General features: G+C 51.5%; 1 protein-coding gene across 5 annotated transcripts in view; it reads right to left on the minus strand.

Annotated features, from left to right (window-relative positions):
- LOC133760701 (sp110 nuclear body protein-like) overlaps positions 1-19573 on the minus strand; it is a 45592-nt gene that overhangs the window by 25781 nt on the left and 238 nt on the right. For 4 of the 5 annotated variants that reach the window (XM_062193309.1, XM_062193315.1, XM_062193302.1 and 1 more), the window contains exons 2-7: positions 18522-18669; positions 16027-16195; positions 13813-14040; positions 13444-13527; positions 11375-11452; positions 10514-10582 (exon numbers count right to left, since the gene is read on the minus strand). In XM_062193309.1, the coding sequence (XP_062049293.1) occupies positions 10514-10582; positions 11375-11452; positions 13444-13527; positions 13813-14040; positions 16027-16195; positions 18522-18668 (775 nt within the window). In that variant the 5' untranslated portion in view covers position 18669. Of the gene's footprint in view, positions 1-10513; positions 10583-11374; positions 11453-13443; positions 13528-13812; positions 14041-16026; positions 16196-18521; positions 18670-18831; positions 18901-19573 lie in introns of those variants that run through there. The other variant, XM_062193294.1, reaches the window with a different exon arrangement.

The raw sequence follows: 19573 nt of genomic DNA on the forward strand, positions 1-19573 counted from the left end.
CCTCTGGACAGCAGAGCAAAAGCAGCTCTTGTTCTAGCTACTTTGTTCTTCTATTTATTTTTTGGAGCCTGGTGGGGCAAGAAAGTAGCTGAGGAATAAGCAAGTTTTGCATTTTGTGGCCACCCTCGTTTTAGGTAACAGAGAGCTGACAGAGGTCTGACGATCCGACTTCTGCCTTTTCCTTGCCGATGGAGACCGAGGGTGCCTGGAAGCAGAGAGCCTGGTGACCAGGAGGCCAGCCCTGCTCCCACCCTTCCCTGCCCATGGTGCCCTGGAGACTCCTCAACCCTCTCTCCAGCTCAGTTTTCTTGCCTGCAAAATCGGAGTCAATCATTTACCCTTCTGCAGGGTGGCTGTGACAATAAAACGAAATTATGTGCGAGAGAAGCCAGTATAAGTTAGTGCCAGAATGGAGAAGCTGTTAAAGTGATCGTTTAGATTTGTAAGGGGGTAAAATGTCACCCATCGTTTGTGACAATAATCAGGTATTTGCTGTTTGGGAGTCAGGTGCATCGTGCCAGAGCTCTGTGGATTAGTGACCCAATGACCATGTCACCAATCAACAGAAAAAATGCAGTCTCTTTTATCTTTTTCCTTTCAAGGATACTATTACCAACTCATTCATAAATAATCAGCCACCCCTAGCTATGGATTCACACACCCCAGCAGTACCACAACAAGGTTGGGGGCAGGTGCCTGGTCACAGGAATACATTTGTGTTTCTTTCCTTCTTCCTTTTAATTTTATTTTTAAAATTTATACATGTATTTCAAAGAGTTACAGAGGGATAGAGAGATCTTCTATCTGCTGGTTCACTCCCCAGATGGCCACATTGGCCAGGCTGAAGTCAAGAACCAGTAGCCTTGTCTGGGTCTCCCACGTAGGTGCAGGGGCCCAAACATTTGGGCCATCTGCTGCTGCTTTCCCCAGGCCATTGGCAGGGAGCTGGATCAGAAGTGGAGCAGCCGGGACGTGAACTGGCAGCCACATGGCAAGCCGGTGCTGGTGCTGCGGGCAGAGGCTCTACTTGCTACGCCACCATGCGGCCCCTACATTTGTGTTTCTGATGAGCTTTTCTCTTCTGAATGTCCCCAGAGAGGTCATACAAGAAATATGGAGACAGGAATCCCAGGAAACACGCGATCCATGGCTTGGGCACTTTTGGGATAGAATGAAGTTTGCATGAGGGCTCCTCAAAAAGTGTGCAGAAAATGGTATTTCAAGATTAGCTTATTTTAGTCTCAAAACTTTTGAGAATATGCATTTTTCATAATATGCAAAGTATATTAGCAAGGTGCTGGATCAGAAATGGAGGTGATGGGGATCAGCATTGTGGCACAGTAATGAAGCCGGTGCCTACAGTGCCAGCATCCTATTTGGGTGTCAGTTCGTGTCCTGGCTGCTCCACTTCCAATCCGGCTCCCTGCTATGGTCTGGGAAAAGCAGTGGAAGATAGCCCAAGTGCTTGGGTCCCTGCCACCCACATGGGACATCTGGAAGAATCCTTGGTTCCTGGCTTCGGCCTGGGCCAGCTCTGGCTGTTGCAGCCATTTGGGGAATAAACCAGTGGATGGAAGATCTCTCTCTCTCCCTCTCTCTCTCTGTAGCTCTTTCAAATAAATAAATAAATCTTTAAAAAAAAAACAAGAAATGGAGGTGGGACTTGATCCCAATCACTCTGATATGGGGTGCAGGTGTCTAAAGAGGCAAATTAACCCATTGTTGTAGCAGGTGCTACAACACCTGCCCATATATTTTCTATAAACGTTTCTAAAACCTCTCATACTCAGAGCATGGGTTCTGAGTGGTGGTAATGTTGATTCTTTAGGGGTGAAAATGTCGGAAGAATCTTTAGAAAACCATGTATGCGCATACATGCATGTACGTATATGCAGAGATGAGATTACATACATGGCTATCTACTGTATTCGTGGTATTAAAGTCTCAAGGGAGAGTTGGATTAGTGGTTAAGGTACTCCCACATCAGAACGCCTGGGTTTGACTTCAGGCTCTGGTTCCTGACGGCAGCTTCCTGCTAACGCAGACCCCGGCCGGCAGCAGGGATGGCTCAAGTAACTGAGCTCCCGCCACCTGCTCCGGAGATCTGCATCCAGTTCTCGGCTCTGGCACCTGGGAGTGACCCAGTGGACGGAAGTGCTCTCTCGCTCACTCTCTCTCTTTCTCCCTTCCTCCCCCTCTCTTCTCTCTCTCCTTCTCAAAATGAATTTAAAAAATAAAGACAGAAAGAAAGAACATCAGAAACTTGCCCCCTGCTCCACTACAGACCAGATGAACGTAGCCCAAGGGTTAATGATTGGAGATTACTTTCCTTTAAAGAAAAAAAAATCATGGAGGAGGAAAAAGAACATCTAAAAGGGCTCTGGGGAGTGGGGTGGGGAGTGATGACAGAAACAACAGAGGCTGAAACACTGAGAGGGAGACTCTGATCGAAGCCCACACCTGCACTCCCCACTCTACCATGTGTGATACTTGGGGCAGGTGTATCCCGGGGCCACTCGCCTTCACCCACTTCTGAAATGCCATCACTGATGTCTGAATATAGAAACGATGCTTGTTCAGCAGGACAGCTCCACCAGGAACTCTCCCAGTGACCCCGGAAGGACTGCCCGCCCTGGGGCTGCCAGCTCGGAGGCACACATTCGCCCTGAAGCTTGGTGCTGCTGTGCTGTCTGCCCCCAGGTGGAGGAGCAGAGCAAGGCTAGACCATGAACAGAGCTGTCCACAGTGGCCAGGGGCATGCAGTCACTAACCCCCGTGGCCAGAGCCTCTCACGTGACTTTTACAAACCTCTAGGGCCTGGAATTCTCAGGAGGGTCCAAAGCGTTCTCCTCATAACATGTTGTTTGCCTTTCTCGTTATGTTGGCCTTTGCCGGACAAAGACCAGTGGCTGGGGCCCAAGTACACAGCAGACCAGTGTCCTCAAAGCTTAGCATTACTTACTGCTACCTATTTACCGTAGCAAGCCAGACTGACTTAAGAATGTTCTTAACAAAGCAATAAAAGTGATCCATTTCATTAACTGTCTTACCCCTGAGTGCACAGGTTTGTCATGTTCCGCGTGGAAAGGCGGGGACACGTGGAAGGCGCTGCTGGTGCCCCCTGAAACACACGGTCGTCTCAGGAAATCGCACGTGGGACTGAGCCGCAGCCCCGCAGCAGGAGGCCGTGAACCAGCACTTCCCCAGGTGTCTGCCATACTACAAAACTTCGCGGGGTAAAATGCGCACTCGGAATGGAAGTTGGCAGAATGAGTTTGTTTGTTTGTTTGTTTTTTTTGACAGGCAGAGTGGACAGTGAGAGAGAGAGACAGAGAGAAAGGTCTTCCTTTTGCCGTTGGTTCACCCTCCAATGGCCGCCGCGGTAGCGCGCTGCGGCCGGCGCACCGCGCTGTTCTGATGGCAGGAGCCAGGTGCTTCTCCTGGTCTCCCATGGGGTGCTGTTGAGCCTGTTGAGCCACGGCGCCGGCCATGAGTTTTATGCTAACAGGGCGTGAAAAGCTCCTGGACATGGTTTCAGAAGCTACACTTGTCAAGTTTTGGTGTAGTACACGAAAAGCCATGGTCACCTCAAAAGGACAACACTTTCTCCCTTTCTCTTTCTGTAATGGCCAGGACAAGTGCCCGCACATCATTTTGCATTGGGCTTTTTTTTTTTTTTTAAGATTTATTTATTTGGGGCTGGTGCCACGGCATAGTGCACTAAGCCTCTGCCTGGGGCAGCGGCATCCCATATGGGCTCCAGTTCCTGTCCAGCTGCTCCACTTCTGATCCAGCTCTCTGCTATGGCCTGGGAAAGCAGTGGAAGATGGCCCAAGTTCTTGGGCCCCTGCACCAACGTGGGAGACTCAGAAGAAGCTCCTGGCTTTGGATCAGCCCAGCTCTGGCTGTGGCAGCCATCTAGGGGGTGAACCAGTAGATGGAAGACCTTTCTTTCTGTCTCTCCCTCTGTCTGTAACTCCGCCTCTCAAATAAACAAATAAAAATCTTCTATCTGCTGGTTCACTCCCCAAATGGCTGCAACAGCTGAGTCAGACCAAAGCCAGGAGGCAGGAGCTCCATCTGGGCCTTCCAAGTGGGTGGCAGGAGTACAAGCACTTGGACTGCCCTCTGCTGCTTTTCCAGGCACATTAGCAGGGAGCTGGACCAGAAGTGAAGTAGCCGGGACTCCAACTGGCACCCATATGGGATACTGGCATTGCAAATGGTGGTTTAAGCCACCATAGCATACTCTGTCATTTTCAACTACATATCTGTGTGAAGCTAGATTTTCTTTTCTTAATTCAACCAAGGCGACATATCACAACTGATTGAAAGCAGAAGCAGACAGAAGAATCCAAGGAGGGGTGTTTGGTGCAGCAGTTAAGATGGGGCTTGGGAGGCCTGCATTCAGTACCAGAGTGTCTGGGTTCGAGGGCCACCTCGGCTCCTGACCCCAGCTTCCTGCTACCGCACACCCTGGGAGGCAGCAGGTGACAGACTAAGTGGTTGGGTCCCTGCCTCTCCTGTGGGATGGAGTTCTGGGCCCTTGGCTTCAGCTAGCCCAGCCTTGGCCATTGTGAACATTTAAGGAGTGAGTCAGTGGATGGGAGAATTTTCTATCACCTCTGTCTCTCAAAAAATTTCAGCTGTCTTTTATGAAGTTAGATATTAAGAGAGATTTGCCGGCGCCGTGGCTCAATAGGCTAATCCTCTGCCTAGCGGCGCCGGCACACTGGGTTCTAGTCCCGGTTGGGGCACCGGATTCTGTCCCAGTTGCCCCCTTCCAGGCCAGCTCTCTGCTATGTCCCGGGAAGGCAGTGGAGGATGGCCCAAGTGGTTGGGCCCTGCACCCCATGGGAGACCAGGAGAAGCACCTGGCTCCTGGCTTTGGATCAGTGCAGTGCGTCGGCCGCAGCGCGCCAGCCATGGCGGCCATTGGAGGGTGAACCAACAGCAAAGGAAGACCTTTCTTTCTGTCTCTCTCTCTCTCTCACTGTCCACTCTACCTGTCCAAAAAAAAAAAAGATATTAAGAGAGATTTGTAAAAATTGAAAAAAGATGTCACTTGTCTCATTAACTTTTGTTTTAGGACATGTGTTTACTTTTTATAAATATCTGTTATTTATGTTAACAGGCAATTGATTAGTTATTTTAAATTCATAAATACTTAAAAGTCATAGTTTAGTTTCTAACAAGTAAATAGGGACAGACATAAAGAGCATACACAATGGCTTTTTGGGTGGTCCTCAATGATGCCTAGGCTCTGAGACCCGCTGCCCCGGGCACACATCTCTGCCGCAGAAACCCTCGGGCACAACAGAGCCTTGCGCTCTGCATACCACTCCCATCATCCTCATTCTCTGTACTTCCTCCCTACGGCTGACTACAGATCTCCCCACCCCGGCGCTGCCTGCTCAGGAGAGCCCCCCCACACTGCGCCATTCAAATGGCAGACTCCATCCCCGGCCTCGCCCGCTGCTCTGGACCCCGGGGCACAGTCCGTCTTCCTCTCTGGGGCCCTTGTCAGCACCTTGGAGTTCCAGGTTGAGCCATCGCTCCGTGGAGTCATGTGACCCACCACTTGGAGCTTCTCTTGGCTTCCATGGCCAGGCGGGGCTGCCCCTGGAGCAGGTGGTGATCTGTGAATAGCTTTCATCGGGGTCCCCAGGAAATGCCCCCTCCCCTCCCTAGGACCCTTCTTCCCACACCCAGCCTCCTCCCTTTCAGGGGCCCTCTATTCCCCTCTACCTTGCTTTTCTCACACTATTTCTCTTTTTTGTTGAATGCAACTTTCTCCCACCCCCCCAGATCATCATCTGCTGTGTCTCCAGGTGCTGTGAGTTGAAGTCACCCACACAAATTTAGGAAAATCTCAGCGCAGTGGGGCTTATTTCCCTGAGTGTGCTCCCTGCACTATGAGGTGGCCACACCTGAGCAGAAGTGGCTCTGGTCGCTGGTCTGGAGGCAGAGAGGAGGGGGCTCCCCCAGGGCCTCGCCAGGCTCCCTCAGGGCCTCGCCAGGCTCCCTCAGGGCGAGTGTGTGGCACGGTTGGTATCCAAAGGCTCCCGAGTGCCTCTAGTGGGGAAAGTGCCAAGGATCAAAGACTTGAGAGGCAAGAACCCTGCCAGGAGAGCAGCCACTGCAAGGCTGGGATGGAAGGTGAGGCTGTGACCAAGAGCGTTTGCCACGTCAGAGAGGAGCACAATTTCCATTGGCCGTGAGCTTTCAAAGTTCACCTCCACCGGATGGCCAGTCTAGGGCAACCAGGATGCTCTGCTGAGGTCAGCAAGGACACACACAGTGCAGGGCCTGCCTCCTCTGGGAAGGTGGATCCGAGCCCAGAGTGCTCCTGGATACCCAGGCACCATTTCTGGAGGAAGTGGGTGTGGCTAAGTGTCGAAGGGGCGGGACCCAGGAGAGAGGGAAGCCACTGAGCATTTCCCCAAAGGACTGGGGCAACCTGAACGAGCCCAAGACTTGCTGTAAGAGGCAACATTAATTTTTTCTCCATAATGCAATGAGAGTTCCAGAGAATTGAGAAGTCTTACAGAAAACATAAACAGCTTTTGTGGGTGCACAGGAGAGTCTATATTTTCAGCCTTACCATATGGAGGTAGGTTTTTTCTCACTAAATTTTGAAATTTTTTGGGGTGTTTTAGTATTTTTAATAAAGATGATTAAATGTAAAATAATGTGACTCTTAAAAATATTCCTGTTGGGGAGAAAGGGGAGGTATTGTTTAATGGATCTAGAATTTCAGGTTTATACGATGAAAAAGAGTTATGGAGATGGTCTTGATGACTGCACATTATGGATATGTTAAATACTGTTGTACTATACACTTAAAATGACTGACATGTAAATTTTAAGTTATATGTATTTTACCACAATAAAAATAATTGGAAAAAAATATTTGAAAAGCATACGATCTGTCAATAGTTAAACTAGCACTCTAAAAGATCCTGTATAGGGGCTGGGGCTGTGGCGTAGCAGGTAAAGCCACCACCTGCAATGCCAGCATCCCATATGGGCGCTGGTTCGAGTCCCAGCTGCTCCACTTCTGATCCAGCTCTCTGCTATGGCCTGGGAAAGCAGTCGAAGATGGCCCAACTCCTTGGGCCCCTGCCCGGCATGGGGGACCCTGTAGAAGCTCCTGGCTCCTGGTTTCAGATCAGCCCAGCTCCAGCCATTGTGGCCATCTGGGGAGTGAACCAGGAAATGGAAGATCACTCTCTCTCTGCTTCTGCCTCTGCCTCTCTGTAACTGTGCCTTTCAAATAAATTAATTAATCTTTAAGTAAGTAAAAGATCCTGTGCAGTTTTTCATTTAAATACAATATGAAGACAGATACACCTGGAAGTCCTGGGAACTCGCACTCAGCTCAGTAGCTTGAGAAGTCTTAGAAAGTCAGTTCTTGCAGTCAAACCGACAGGCCCCATTTCCAACGAGGCCACTTTTCAGACCAGAGAGCGTCCATCGTGGCAAAGCCACATAGACATTCCCCACCCGCAACCCTAGGGTGGGTGGGCAACTAGGGGAGTCTGGTTTCCGTGCTGGGATGCTGGTGGGCTAAGTAGACCATCTGTCTACGCCCTAACCTTGGCATTGAGAATTTGGAGGACTGGATGGGCCCCACTTCTCGACTGTGAAATTTCTTTCCAATAATCTTTCCCTGATATCTGCACCACGTGGTGCTAGTGGTGTCTGTGACCCCTCTGCACAACACAATGGAAATTCATAAACTTCCTTTGTTGGCTCATTGCTCGAAATCCGGAAGACAGGAAATACGGTTTCTTTCTTTTTTGTTTTCATGCAAGAAGTAAGTAATGCCTCGTCTGTGCTTGGACAGTACCAGCTAGCCTAGAAGAGACACAGGACGTAAGTACAGTAGACTGGGTGGGATCTTCCCAGAGAGTTGCGCAAGGTGCTGCAGAAACACGCAGTGGGCCACCTTAACTAATTCAGGCATTGGTGCACTCCTTCTTGAGGCAAACATCTATGGGGAATAGTGTGGGGTAAACATGTAGCATGGAGAGAGAACAACCAGCACACGCCAGGGATCACAGTGGAGTAAAATGGGAGGAAGTGAAAGTTCAGGACTGCAGCTTTGAGTGGAAAGAGCACAATGGGAAGAGAAGGTGACGGCTGAACTAGAGAGAGCTACGACCGTCACATTAAGCACCAAGAACATCACCCTAAGAACAACAAAAGGACCTGGTCAAGCTTAAAGCATGGAAATGAAATAATCAGGTTCTAGTGTAGAAAAGAAGGGATAGAATCGATACAAGGGTCAACATACTAACAGAGCTCAGCTAGGTAAAGATGACTTAGTTTTAATCATTTTTTGCTTGGCATCTAGGTGGATGCTCTGCTCATCTTAGGTTAAACAAATGTCCAAGTCCTCCCAATCTCAAGGCCCCGCATCATCTGGCCTTGTCTACCTTCTCACTTTGTGCCATTTTCTCCTTCCTTTATCATCGTCAGCAACACTGGCCTTCCCGCTCAGCCCGGGTCTTTTACACTCCTTTTTTTTTTTTTTTTTTTTTTTTAAAGATTGATTTATTTGCTTGAGAGGCAGAGAGAGAGAGGTCTTCCATCACTGCTGGTTTGCTCCCCAAATGGCCTCAATGGCCAGAGCTGAGCTGATCCAAAGCCAGGAGCCAGAAGCCTGTTCCAGGTCTCCCCACGTGGGTGCAGGGACCCAAGCTCCTGGCTTCAATCAGCTCAGGGAGTTTGAGTTTCAGCCAAGGAGGCCCACAGAGAACACACACAACAGGCGAGGGGCACTGACTACAAAGCAGAGTGGGAGAGACAGCAGCTCGCCTCCCCTCCAGGCCAGGAAGGCTGCTCTCCTCGGGGGAAAGGCACAGAATGAGACTGTTCCCATGAAGGACCTTTAAAGGGCACCTCTCCTGTGACTCTGGACACTGGACTCAAGCTAAGGGTAAACTGAGTCAGGATAAAGGGGCTTTAAGCCACTGGTTCAGGCGGCCTCATTCTGCTCTGTTCCCCACATGTGCTGTCACCCCCCACTCATTGTTGAACCCACTGTCACCTCCCACTGTCTCCATTACCACCAAATTGCTCTGGGGGCACACCCTCTTCTCTGGATTTATGTCAATCCCAGGGCCCCATTCCCTGGGGCTCGCTCACATCTCCCTCAGTACTCCCCCCTCCCTCCCCGCTCCCCCCATCTGCCTTGCGAATTTCTTCTTCCTGGGTTCTCTTGCCTCCTCCCATGGGTCTGGACCCCCACATATATATCTCTGCCCAGGTTCCTCACTGAGTGCCCGACTGGCTAACCATGGGGAAGCCACCCCACCTCGATTTCTCCTTGCTTGGGTAAAACCCTCAGCTTCTGCAGAGACAGGGATCTATGTGATAAAGACAGGGAATGTGTACTTTAACTGTTTACACCTCACATAGGAGAGAATTAGCTCTGTGGCTTTTTATCTAGCTAATTGCTCTGATCCAAAAGAACAATAAACTCTTAACTCCAGAGATGGCCAAATGGTTCCAGCCCGGACCAGCACCCAAGGGGAAGTCCCAATGTATCAGGAAGACTGGAGGGTTTCTCTCTAGGTATTTAGTGTCAAAAAGGAGACACAGGTTGTCAAACCTGACACATCTCTGGACCTTGGAAAGATGCAGTTAAACTTGAAACAGTAGAGCAAGGAGTCTGGGTTGTTCCATCTTATGTCCAAGCAGCAAAGTTTGTTTCTTCCCTCCTTTCAGGAGGGGAAGGGGTGGGGGTTGTCGCTCATCTATGGAAATGGAAAATCCACCCTTCTCCATTTGTTGCCTGTGGGCTGTAATCTGCCATTCAAACACGAAGACTCCATCAGCCCTGCACTGCCCTAGGGCCTGTGTGTGGGGACAGGGCTGCAGGGCTCCTCCGCTGAGTGGGTTGTCAGTTTTCACAAAGACCTCTCTCCTGAGCCAGCTACGTGTGTGAAGAATACACCTACACACGCGGGACAATGCCTCAGACCCCTCACGGATCCCGACAAAACACACAGCTGGCCCGGCTACCTCCCCCTACACACCTGTGTCCTCCATCAGCAGTGGCATGACCACTCACCCAATACTTCAAGCCAGAATGGGAGGGCAAATTCTGACTGTCCTCCCTCCCTCCCTCCCTCCCTCTCCCTCTCCCTCTCTTATTCTAATGTGCAGTGTATCAAGTCCCATCAATCAGGACCGACAGATCTTCCCTCAGCCCTCTCTCTTCTCGGGTTCGCCATCGCCGGCTCAGAATCCAGGCTGCCTGTACCCTGCGCAAGCCTCTGTCCTCAAAGGCGGCCCTGACTCCACTGCTGCCCATCTCCAGCTCTTTCCCTACCCAGCAGCAAAGCTGATCTCGCCCAGCTTAAAATCAGACGACGTCACTTCATGGATTAAATCAAAGTGGCCTCTCATTGCACTTGAGATAAAATCCAAAGCCCACACCTTGACCAACAACCGTGCATGAGCTGTCTCCAGCCTTCCGTCTCCTCTTCTTCCCCCATCTTACCTCTTGGGAGGCTTGTTTTCCGGTATCTCTTCTTTGGGGTTGACCAGATACTCCTTTTCCTTTTGCTTCCTAAAAAGAAGGGATAAAGAAAATCTTTTCCAATCACAGACCCATCGATGATGTTCATCTTCCAGAAGGAATGAACTTCAAAGATACGGGTCAAAAAAGGGAATTCTTAAACCAAGCATTGGGAAATCGAACTGGGTTTCAACAACAGAGCCTCTGGGTTGCCTTTGGGAGTGACCAGAATCTGTGGCAGAAAAAGTCACCAGGGACAAATAGAGGAAGGAGCTGTGAGGCCATGGGTTGGCTGGGTTGTTTGTCACCTCTGGGTACCGCGAAGGCACTGGAATGACTGTACGACCCAAGCTGGGGGAAACATAACCTTGAAGGTCTTCCAGGGCATGGTGGGGTAGCAGCAGATGGTGGTGATGAAGAGGAGGGGCTGTTTAATTGAATGGCGAAGCCTCCAAGGAGGGGAGACAGGGCGAGGGAGTAGATGAGGCAGTGGGCAGCCATGGGTGGCCTCCAAACTCCTCCCACCATGAAGTGTGAGCGCTGGCCGAGAAGGCCAGGTCTTTAGAGGAGGCAGGGTCATCTCAGTGACAGAGGGTGCTGCGCTAACCAGCCAGACCTGGGGACGGAGCAGACCAGTGGCTTCAGAAGAGGCAGTTCCAGGGGTAGTTCAGCGTCTCTGAACACCTTGGGGTTTCCCTGTCATTATCATAAAGGGCTTTGCCGAAGGTGCCGTGAGTGGGATCCAGAGAAACAAACTGTGGTGGACATCCGGATGCTAGCCACGGCCTGCCTGCTGGGAGTCCACACCCCTGATACCTGCAGAGACAGAAAGGCAACGCTTACGTTTCTTGTTTGGAGGTGGGCTCAGTGCCTCCCCAGGCTCTTCTGGGTCACTCGGCTCTGGAGAAGCATCTCTCACCACTGACAAAAGAAATGTGTTTCAGGCTCAGGACGGGCCAGGGAAGCCAGGAGAAGATACAGAAGTATGCAGCACAGGCCTTGGAACCTGCTGGCCCCAAGGGTGCCCGGCTCTGCCTTGATCTTACCAACTCATGGTTACTGTTAGCTGGTGGCTGACCCAGTGACCCAGGGGACCATGGTGCCATAGTGAAGTCTCAGTCTGATCCATTCAGGGAGATGCCCTTAGTGGATGGAAGAGAAGTAGGAGGGCTCTCGGGGCCCTGCTCAGGGAACACAGCTCTGAGCAGTGGGAAATTCGGACGGCCACACAGAGGGAAATGCACATTGCTGCTGTGCCACCTGCGTGTGGATACTCTGTAATTGCTCTGGCTGTGATGATTCACCTTGAGAAAGAGTGAAGGGGGATGCATTCCTTATCTAAAGGCTCATCTCACTTAAGGCTGCACCTTCTTGCTTCCCAATGCCAGGAGACCTGTCCCAAATTCTGGCCTGTCTCAGAGCAGGTGACCGAGGCAGGTGACAAGCGGTCATTAGACACCTACAATGATTTACGACTATCCAAAGCACTTGAATAACATCCACTTTTTAAAAAACTCACATGATCCAGAAGCAACTGAGGTTAAAAGTAAAAGTTCCCCATGGTTAGGGCGGGGCAAGGGAGGCTCGCTGCTCTCTGGACTGCACAGTGTTTGCCTGCTTGGCTTTTAAATTTTCATTTATTTATAATAGAAAGTTCTTTTTTTTTTATTTGAAAGGCAGAGAGAGAGAGAGAGAGAGAGAGAGAGACCACCTCCTGATTCACTCTCCAAATGCTTGTAACAGCCAGGGATAGGCCAGGCCAAAACTCGGAGATTAGAATTCAGAAAGAACTGCAGATCCCAGGACAGCAAGCAGGGACCAGGGTGAGGAGGAGAGGGAACAACTGATTGCAACTGGTACAAATGATGGGGTGACCACCCACCGAGGCCTTGCCCAACACGGGGTGGGAAGGGAACAGGCATTTACTCTCGGCTAGTCTCTAGTTTAATAATGGTACTCATTGTCTCACAATTTAGAAGATGGACTCTTGTTAGCTTCTTGATGATGTGAGTCTGTCTGGACGGTATACATCAGAAAAGTGGAGCAAACATGGGAACAAACAGGACTAGAGCGCTCAGAATCCACCACACAGGGCTTGACGTTGTGGTGCAGGGGGTTAAGCCACCGCCTGTGATGCCGGCTTCCCGTACGAACACTGGTTCAAGGCCTGGCTGTTCCCCTTCCAAACCAACTCCTTGCTAATGCACCTGGGAAAGCAGTGGACGATGGCCCAGGTGCTTGGACCCTTGCCACCCACCCCATGCGGGAGACTTGAATGGAGTTCCAGGCTCCTGGCTTCACCTGGTCCAGCCCTGGCTGTTGTAGGCATTTGGAGAGTAAACCAGCAGATGGATGATATTTCTGTCTCTCTGTGCCTCCCTATCTCTGTGTAACTTTGCCTTTCAAATAAATATTTATATTTTTTAAATCCACAATACCATTTGGGACCAACACCCAACCATGTACTACGGCCGCTGTTACTGTAATCAAATGCTACCATAGTGACAGTTTGGGGAAGACAAATGGCATAATTTAAAGTTCAATCAGGTCTGGACGCTCTTTAAACATTTAGTAATCTTTTCTAGTAATTTTGCTAACATGCTCCTACAATTTAAACCCTTCTAAGATAAACAAGACCGAAACTCAAAGGACCCCATAATCAGATGGGGACAAGGAATCAGGTAAGGCTCACCAGCTCAGGTGCTGCACAACTTACCTGCCACTTCAGAACCATGTGTAGAAGGCCGACCTGCTCTGCAGTGGCAGCTGGCGAATCGGCACCCTCTGTTTCTTTTTCTCTACCTCGCCCCCGGGTGTTCCCAGACTTCCTGCCACAGCCTTCTGGTTGGCAGGTGCATCCCATCCTACACAGCCACCTGGGGCTAAGCTAGGCCAGTCCCCAGCCACGTTACCTTGCACAGGGCTGGGGTGAGGGCTGGGCAGCTCTTGGGGGTCTTCCTCCTCCTCTATTCTGGATGTTAAGCTGTCACTGGTCACTAAAGGGGAGAAGAAAGATCCTCACAGGTTACAGGGACAGGGTGTGAGCGAGGAGAGTGGGTGGTCAGAACGCAGGCGCCCGAGAGAGGAGCTTGGGAGGTTCCAGCAGTGGGACGTGGGTGTTCTGGGCTCCAGGTCTCCCCCCGCCCTGTCTGTGCTCAGGATCTGCCTTGGAAAGGGCAGGGTGCAGACAGCAGGGTCATGGCAAGGACCACAGGAATCGAACATGGCCCAGGAGGCCCTGGTTGGGCACACACAGGGGTTGCTCAGGGTCTGTTTCTCACCTGGAGTGCTCCTTCCTCCCACGGTGGGTCCAGGCAGAGGCTCCGAAGTGCTGGGCGAGGATCCTCCAGGCTCACTGCCCCTGTGTGCTGGGAGCAGGCAGCTGGGTGGGGACAGCGGGGGTGCGGGCAGCGGCAGCAGGGTCTGTAGGCGGCTGCCTTCTGCTGGGTCAGGCGGGCCTTCCAGCAGGACTGCTGTGGGTCTGCTCCACTCTCCGTAGGAAGCACAGGCTGGGTGGGTGCAGGAGCACGTGGGTTCCGAAGGGAAGGGGATCTTTAATGCACAACTTCTAGCGGGACAGGGGCCCAGAGCTGCGCACCGCACCCCTCCCAGAGCTGCTCACCGCACCCCTCCCCCACCCCAGGGTGCAGAGAGCGACTCCTGGTCCTTGTGCCCACCTGTGGCCTTTTTTTGCTGCATTTGATTCGGGCTACATTAACTGTGCCTAACCCCTGATCTAATCTCAACGTGGTTTCACACGCCAGAGTTGTGCTTGCCTTTGTACCGAACAGTTTAATTTTCTTTAATTTCCGTTTCATAGATTTAAGGCAATTATGTGCATGCTGTAACTTTAATAGAAGTCTCTGCTTTAACAAACACAGATGACACACCTCCCCGAGCAAATAAAATAAAATACAGATTCCTCTGTGGGGACAACAGGACCTCTTTATTCTCGTTTCTGCAGGTGCAGCTCCCGTGCCTTCTACTGCACTCTCGGGTTGGGGTACGTTCATCTTTCTCTCCTGCCTCGAATGCCCCAGCACTTTGGCTTCCTGCTTGCTGCTCCCTTCCATGGCTAGTGCTGGTTTTCTCTTAGGATTCTTCCCTATTGTTTATTCCAGACGTAGAATTGTCTCAAGAAGTGAACAGGAAAAGGAGCGCAAAGGTGGATTTGGGAACGGGGACCCAGCAGAAGATAACAAGGTTGGGTCCGGTTGGGGCAGGGGTGCTCAGCACACGAGTGCCTCTGGCTGGGACTTGCTAAGCAAAGCCTTTCTGTCCGGCTTCTCCTGCTACTGCCTTGATGTTGCCAAGAGAATGAGCCCACCTGCAGGTGCACCTGCACCCGCCCACCCGGAGAGCGACCTTTCTCTCTGCTGCCCCTACAGCTCAAGGAATCCTTTCTCTCTTTGGGGAGGAGCCTCTCCGTGGTGGAGTGTCAGAGAGCGGGAGGAGAGCTGTCAACAGTGGTGGCTCCACAGACACAAACAGCTCAGTCCAGTGTGAGCTGCTGGTGCTCCCCTGCTGCTTTCCGAGAAGCGAACCACTCGCTTTGGTCAAAATATTTGCCTTCCGCCCTAAGACGATTTTACTCCTGCCTCGTACCCTGGCTTCTTTCTTCCCAGCTCTGTCGCTGCCCCTTTCTCTCCTCCTTCAAGTATGCAGCTCCTTTTCTCTCCTGTGGTCCGTTCTTTCTCGCCCCCTCTTTTTCCACATCTGTCCCCCCCCTCCAGCTCTCCACTCTGTCTTCCAGCTGATGCTGTTTAGGATCACGGTTAAGATCCTGAGCCCCGGCCAGGGACCTGAGTTCAATTCCTGCGTCATGGACAGGTAACTTGGAGAGAGTGAGCTCTGAGCTCTAACTTCCCTGTCTGTGCAGTGGAGATAATGCTGACTTGTTTTAAGACGTTGTGGGATGATTCTTTTTTTTTTTAACTTTTATTTAATGAATATAAATTTCCAAAGTACAGCTTATGGATTCTATAAAGTGTGCAGGATCCTGCATTCAGGTGTGTGAGCAGAGAATTCCAAGGTCCTAACCATACAGCAAGGACAAACAGAGGCACTGCTGATGACCTGACTGATCAGCACACAGGGTATTACACGGACTGAAATGTCCCCCTGAGGTCCCTAAGTATGTACACTTTTGTTAATAAGAATTGAAAACCACTCCTCATCTATTCCTGTCCATTGCTTCTCCTCTGGGGCTCTCCCGGTCCGTCCGCCAGACCAGGTCTCTGTAGCTGCATTTCTGGCACCGTGTGCATTCCCGAGCGACCACCCAGCACACGGAATGGCACGATTTCCCCCCAATTCATAGTCGAGCTAAGACAGAATGTGCGTGTGCTCTACAGTCCATCTCACAGAGTCAGGGGCAGAGCCAACGAGGGCTGCCTGGGAGCACGCACGCTCCCGCCCTTCCCGAAGCCCAGATGCCGCCCGAACTTTCAGCAGGGCAGCTGCTCGCAGGGGAAGTACGAGGGGAACCACACTACCTCCTCTGAAGCTCCTGAGCACAGCTATCAGCCTGGGGTATTCGCGCAGGTTGATTTGGCTGAACAAGGCCTCCAGCAGCCGCAGGCTGAACGTCTTCTCCAGTCTGGTGAGAACGTTGTACACCACTCTGGACACAGGGACCAAATTCCCGCAGGCTTCCAAAGACTCCTTCAAAAATGCAGCAGAGGATGATGACTCAAGTTGATACAAGTGAACGGAGAGTTAAAATGCCCACCTGTGTGTGGTTTTCTGACTTGCAAGAAAGCTAGTTTATTCTTTTGAAAGATTTATTTATTTTTATTTGAAAGGCAGAGTTACAGAGAACAGGGAGGGAGAGAGGGAGGGAGAGGGAGAGGGAGAGAGGGAGAGAGGGAGAGAGAGGGAGAGAGAGGGAGAGAGAGAGAGAGAGAGAGAGAGAGAGAGGAGAGAGAGAGGTCTTCCATCTGCTGGTTCACTCCCCAAATGGCTGCAATAGCCAAAGCTGTGCCAACCCGAAGCCAGGAGCCAGGAGCTTCTTCCGGATCTCCCACGCGGGTGCAGGGACCCAAGGACTTGGGCCGTCTTCTACTGCTTTCTTAGGCTACAGCAGAGAGCTGGATCAGAAACAGAGAAGCCAGGACTCGAACTGGCACCCATATGGGATTCTGGCACTACAGGTAGCGGCTTTACCCGCTGTGCCACAGCACCAGCCCCTATTTTACTCTTTTAAGAAAAGTATTAACATAAAGTGCACTCTCAGATCCTCTAAGGTAGAGAGGTTTTGTGAGCCTCACTTTTAAATGCACTTGAGGGAAGAGAATTAAAAAGATTTATCTATTTGAAAGGCAGAGTGATAGAGACAGAGAAGAGAGAGACAGAGAGAGAGACAGAGAGAGAGAGAGAGAGATCTTTCATCTGCTTGTTTACTCCCCAAATGGCCACAACACCTGGGGCTAAGACCAGGCCAAAGCCAGGAGCCAAGAACTCCAAATAGGTCTCCCACATGGGTGGTAGGGGCCCAAGCACTTGGATCTTCCTCTGATGCTCTCCCAGGCACATTTAGCAGGGAGCTGGATTAGAAGTAGAGCAGCTGGGCATTGAACAAGTGATCTAATATGGGATGTCCCGGGAAGACAGAATTTTTAAGGAAGTAAAGTTGCAACACAAGATACCATCATGTAACCAATTCTTTAAAGCTGTGGGCAGGATACTGCCTCTCTCTCTCTCTCTCCCTCTCTCTCTCCGTCTCCATCTCCATCTTCAGGACTTCGGGTGGCCTGAGCAGCTTCCAGTCTCAGGGAGACCATCCAGACTCCCTCTTGCCCAGGGCATGGACAAACAGAAACATGGCAGGAAAGAACTCACTCCAAAATGCGCACTGAGCACCAGCTAGGCTCAGTGCGCCAATCCTTGGGTACGGAGCCGTGGATAAGCTCAGTGAGATGCTGCCCCTACTGGAGGTGGGCATTGTCGGGTAGAGAAGATGAGCATTAAGCGATTCAAACACAAAACACCCGTGAGAGCGGAGCGTAGTGCTGGGGAGGGCCTCACAGGCGAGAGGCCAGGGACACCTGTCCGGGCTGTGATGGACAGGGGCGCTGGGGCGCTGAGGGCCACGCCGGGGACATTGCCGACTCAGAACTCGCCAGTGTGGACGTGTTTGGACAAAAGGTCTCTGCAGACATACTGAGGAATCTTGAGCGGCCGTCATCCAGGCTCATCCCTACATCCAAGAGTTCTTGTAAAGAGAAAAGGGGGGAAACATAAAAGAGAGACTGACATGCAGAGGTGGAAACAGAAGTGCAATGGTGCGGCCACAGGCCGAGAGCACCAAGCAGTCCCCAGAAGCCAGGAGAGCGCCAGGGAACGGAGTTCCCTCAAAGCCTCCAGCAGAATCAAGCCCGTCGGTGCCGGGCTTTGGATTCCTGGCCTCCACAGCTGTGAGAGAATGAATTCCTGTGTTTCAAATGCCCTGGTTTGAGGTCATTTGTTATGGCAGCCCCGTGGGGCCTGGTAACTAACACAGCCTGGGTAACGCCACCTCTCAATCGCTTCCACCTCTGTGAGTGTGAGAGCACACCTGGGCTGGGCCTCCCCAACCCTGAAGTCCCAGGGCTTATTTTTTTTTAAGATTTATTTTATTTATTTGAAAGAGTTACAGAGAGAGGTAGAGAGAAAGAGAGGTCTTCCATCTGCTGGTTCATGCCCCAATGGCCAGAGCTAAGCCGATCGAAAGCCAGGAGCTTCTTCCGGGTCTCCCATGTGGATGCAGAGGCCCAAGGACTTGGGCATCCTCTACTGCTTTCCCAGGCACAGTAGCAGGGAGCTGGGTCAGAAGTAGAGCAGCTGGGACTCCAACCGGCGCCCACAGAAGATGCTGCTACTGCTGCTGCAGGCCAGCAATTTAACCCGCTGCACGCAGTGCCGCACTGGGGGGGTTGTGGTTTGAGAGCTCAATAATTGGGAGCTCCTGATGGGGCCCCGGCCACCACAAGAAGCGGTCAGCAGCACCCACCGTGTACATTCTCTCCGTGATGAAGGCGTTGTCTCGGAGGCCTTCGAAGAAGGGAAATGGCTTGTGGATGGCGTAGGCGATTTCCAGCTTCCGGCACGTGAAGTGCTGAAGAAGTGCCTCGTCCCAGGCCGCGGGCAAGGTGGGCATCCTGCAGAAAGAGGCCGGCTCAGCTGCTCTGTGCATTAAATGGCACGCGCAGCCAGGCACTCAGGCCCCAAGGCATCCCTCCGTGCACTGGCTGCCCGAGGGGCGCCGGGGCAAAGGAAGCAGTGGTAATTCCCAGCATCAGTGCAGGCCAGCAGCAGGTGACCTTGTGATGCTGAGATTCCAAACGGGCTGCCGCTGTGGTACCCGTACAGCAGGCACTTAAAACAGCTGCTGCTCCTTTAAGTGCCTCCTGATTGCCAGACTCTGTGCTAAGGGCTTCATACACAGTCACTTATCTGATCCTCACAAAACTTTGGCAGGATGGTTACTGCGATGGTACCTGTTGAGGACACTGAGACATATAGAAGCTTTTATTATTTCCTTTTAAAACTACTTACGTATTTGAAAAGCAGAGAGGCAGAGACCGCACACCCACACCCACACCCACAATTCCAATTGCTGGTTTATTAAAACACTGGCTGGGCCAGGTGGAAGCCCGGAGCCAGGACTCAATCCAGGTCTCCCACGTGCGGGGCAGGAACCCAATTACTTGAGATACCACCTGGTGCTTCCAGGGGCACACGTAAGCAGGAAGCTAGAGTTGGCAATGGAGCCGCGCTTGAACTATGAAGCTAAACGAGCAATGACTATGAAACATAATAGCACTAATCACGCAGGTGGAATGCAAACAGGTGCAAGAAACTCGGTCACCATATCAAACACCCTAGGAGATGTACCCTTGGAATGCCCACTCCTAGGCATTTATCTCAAAGAAACATCACGAATGCGCTTACAGAAAATACATCAAAAGTTCACCACACACTCGAACTCAGGAGAGAGGGAGCGTTGAGGCGTGTGTCAGCTTCGCCTCCATGTCTCCCCCCTTTTTTTTGCGCCCACCGACC

Source organism: Lepus europaeus, chromosome 1 (assembly GCF_033115175.1).
Source record: "Lepus europaeus isolate LE1 chromosome 1, mLepTim1.pri, whole genome shotgun sequence".
Classification (NCBI taxonomy): domain Eukaryota; kingdom Metazoa; phylum Chordata; class Mammalia; order Lagomorpha; family Leporidae; genus Lepus; species Lepus europaeus.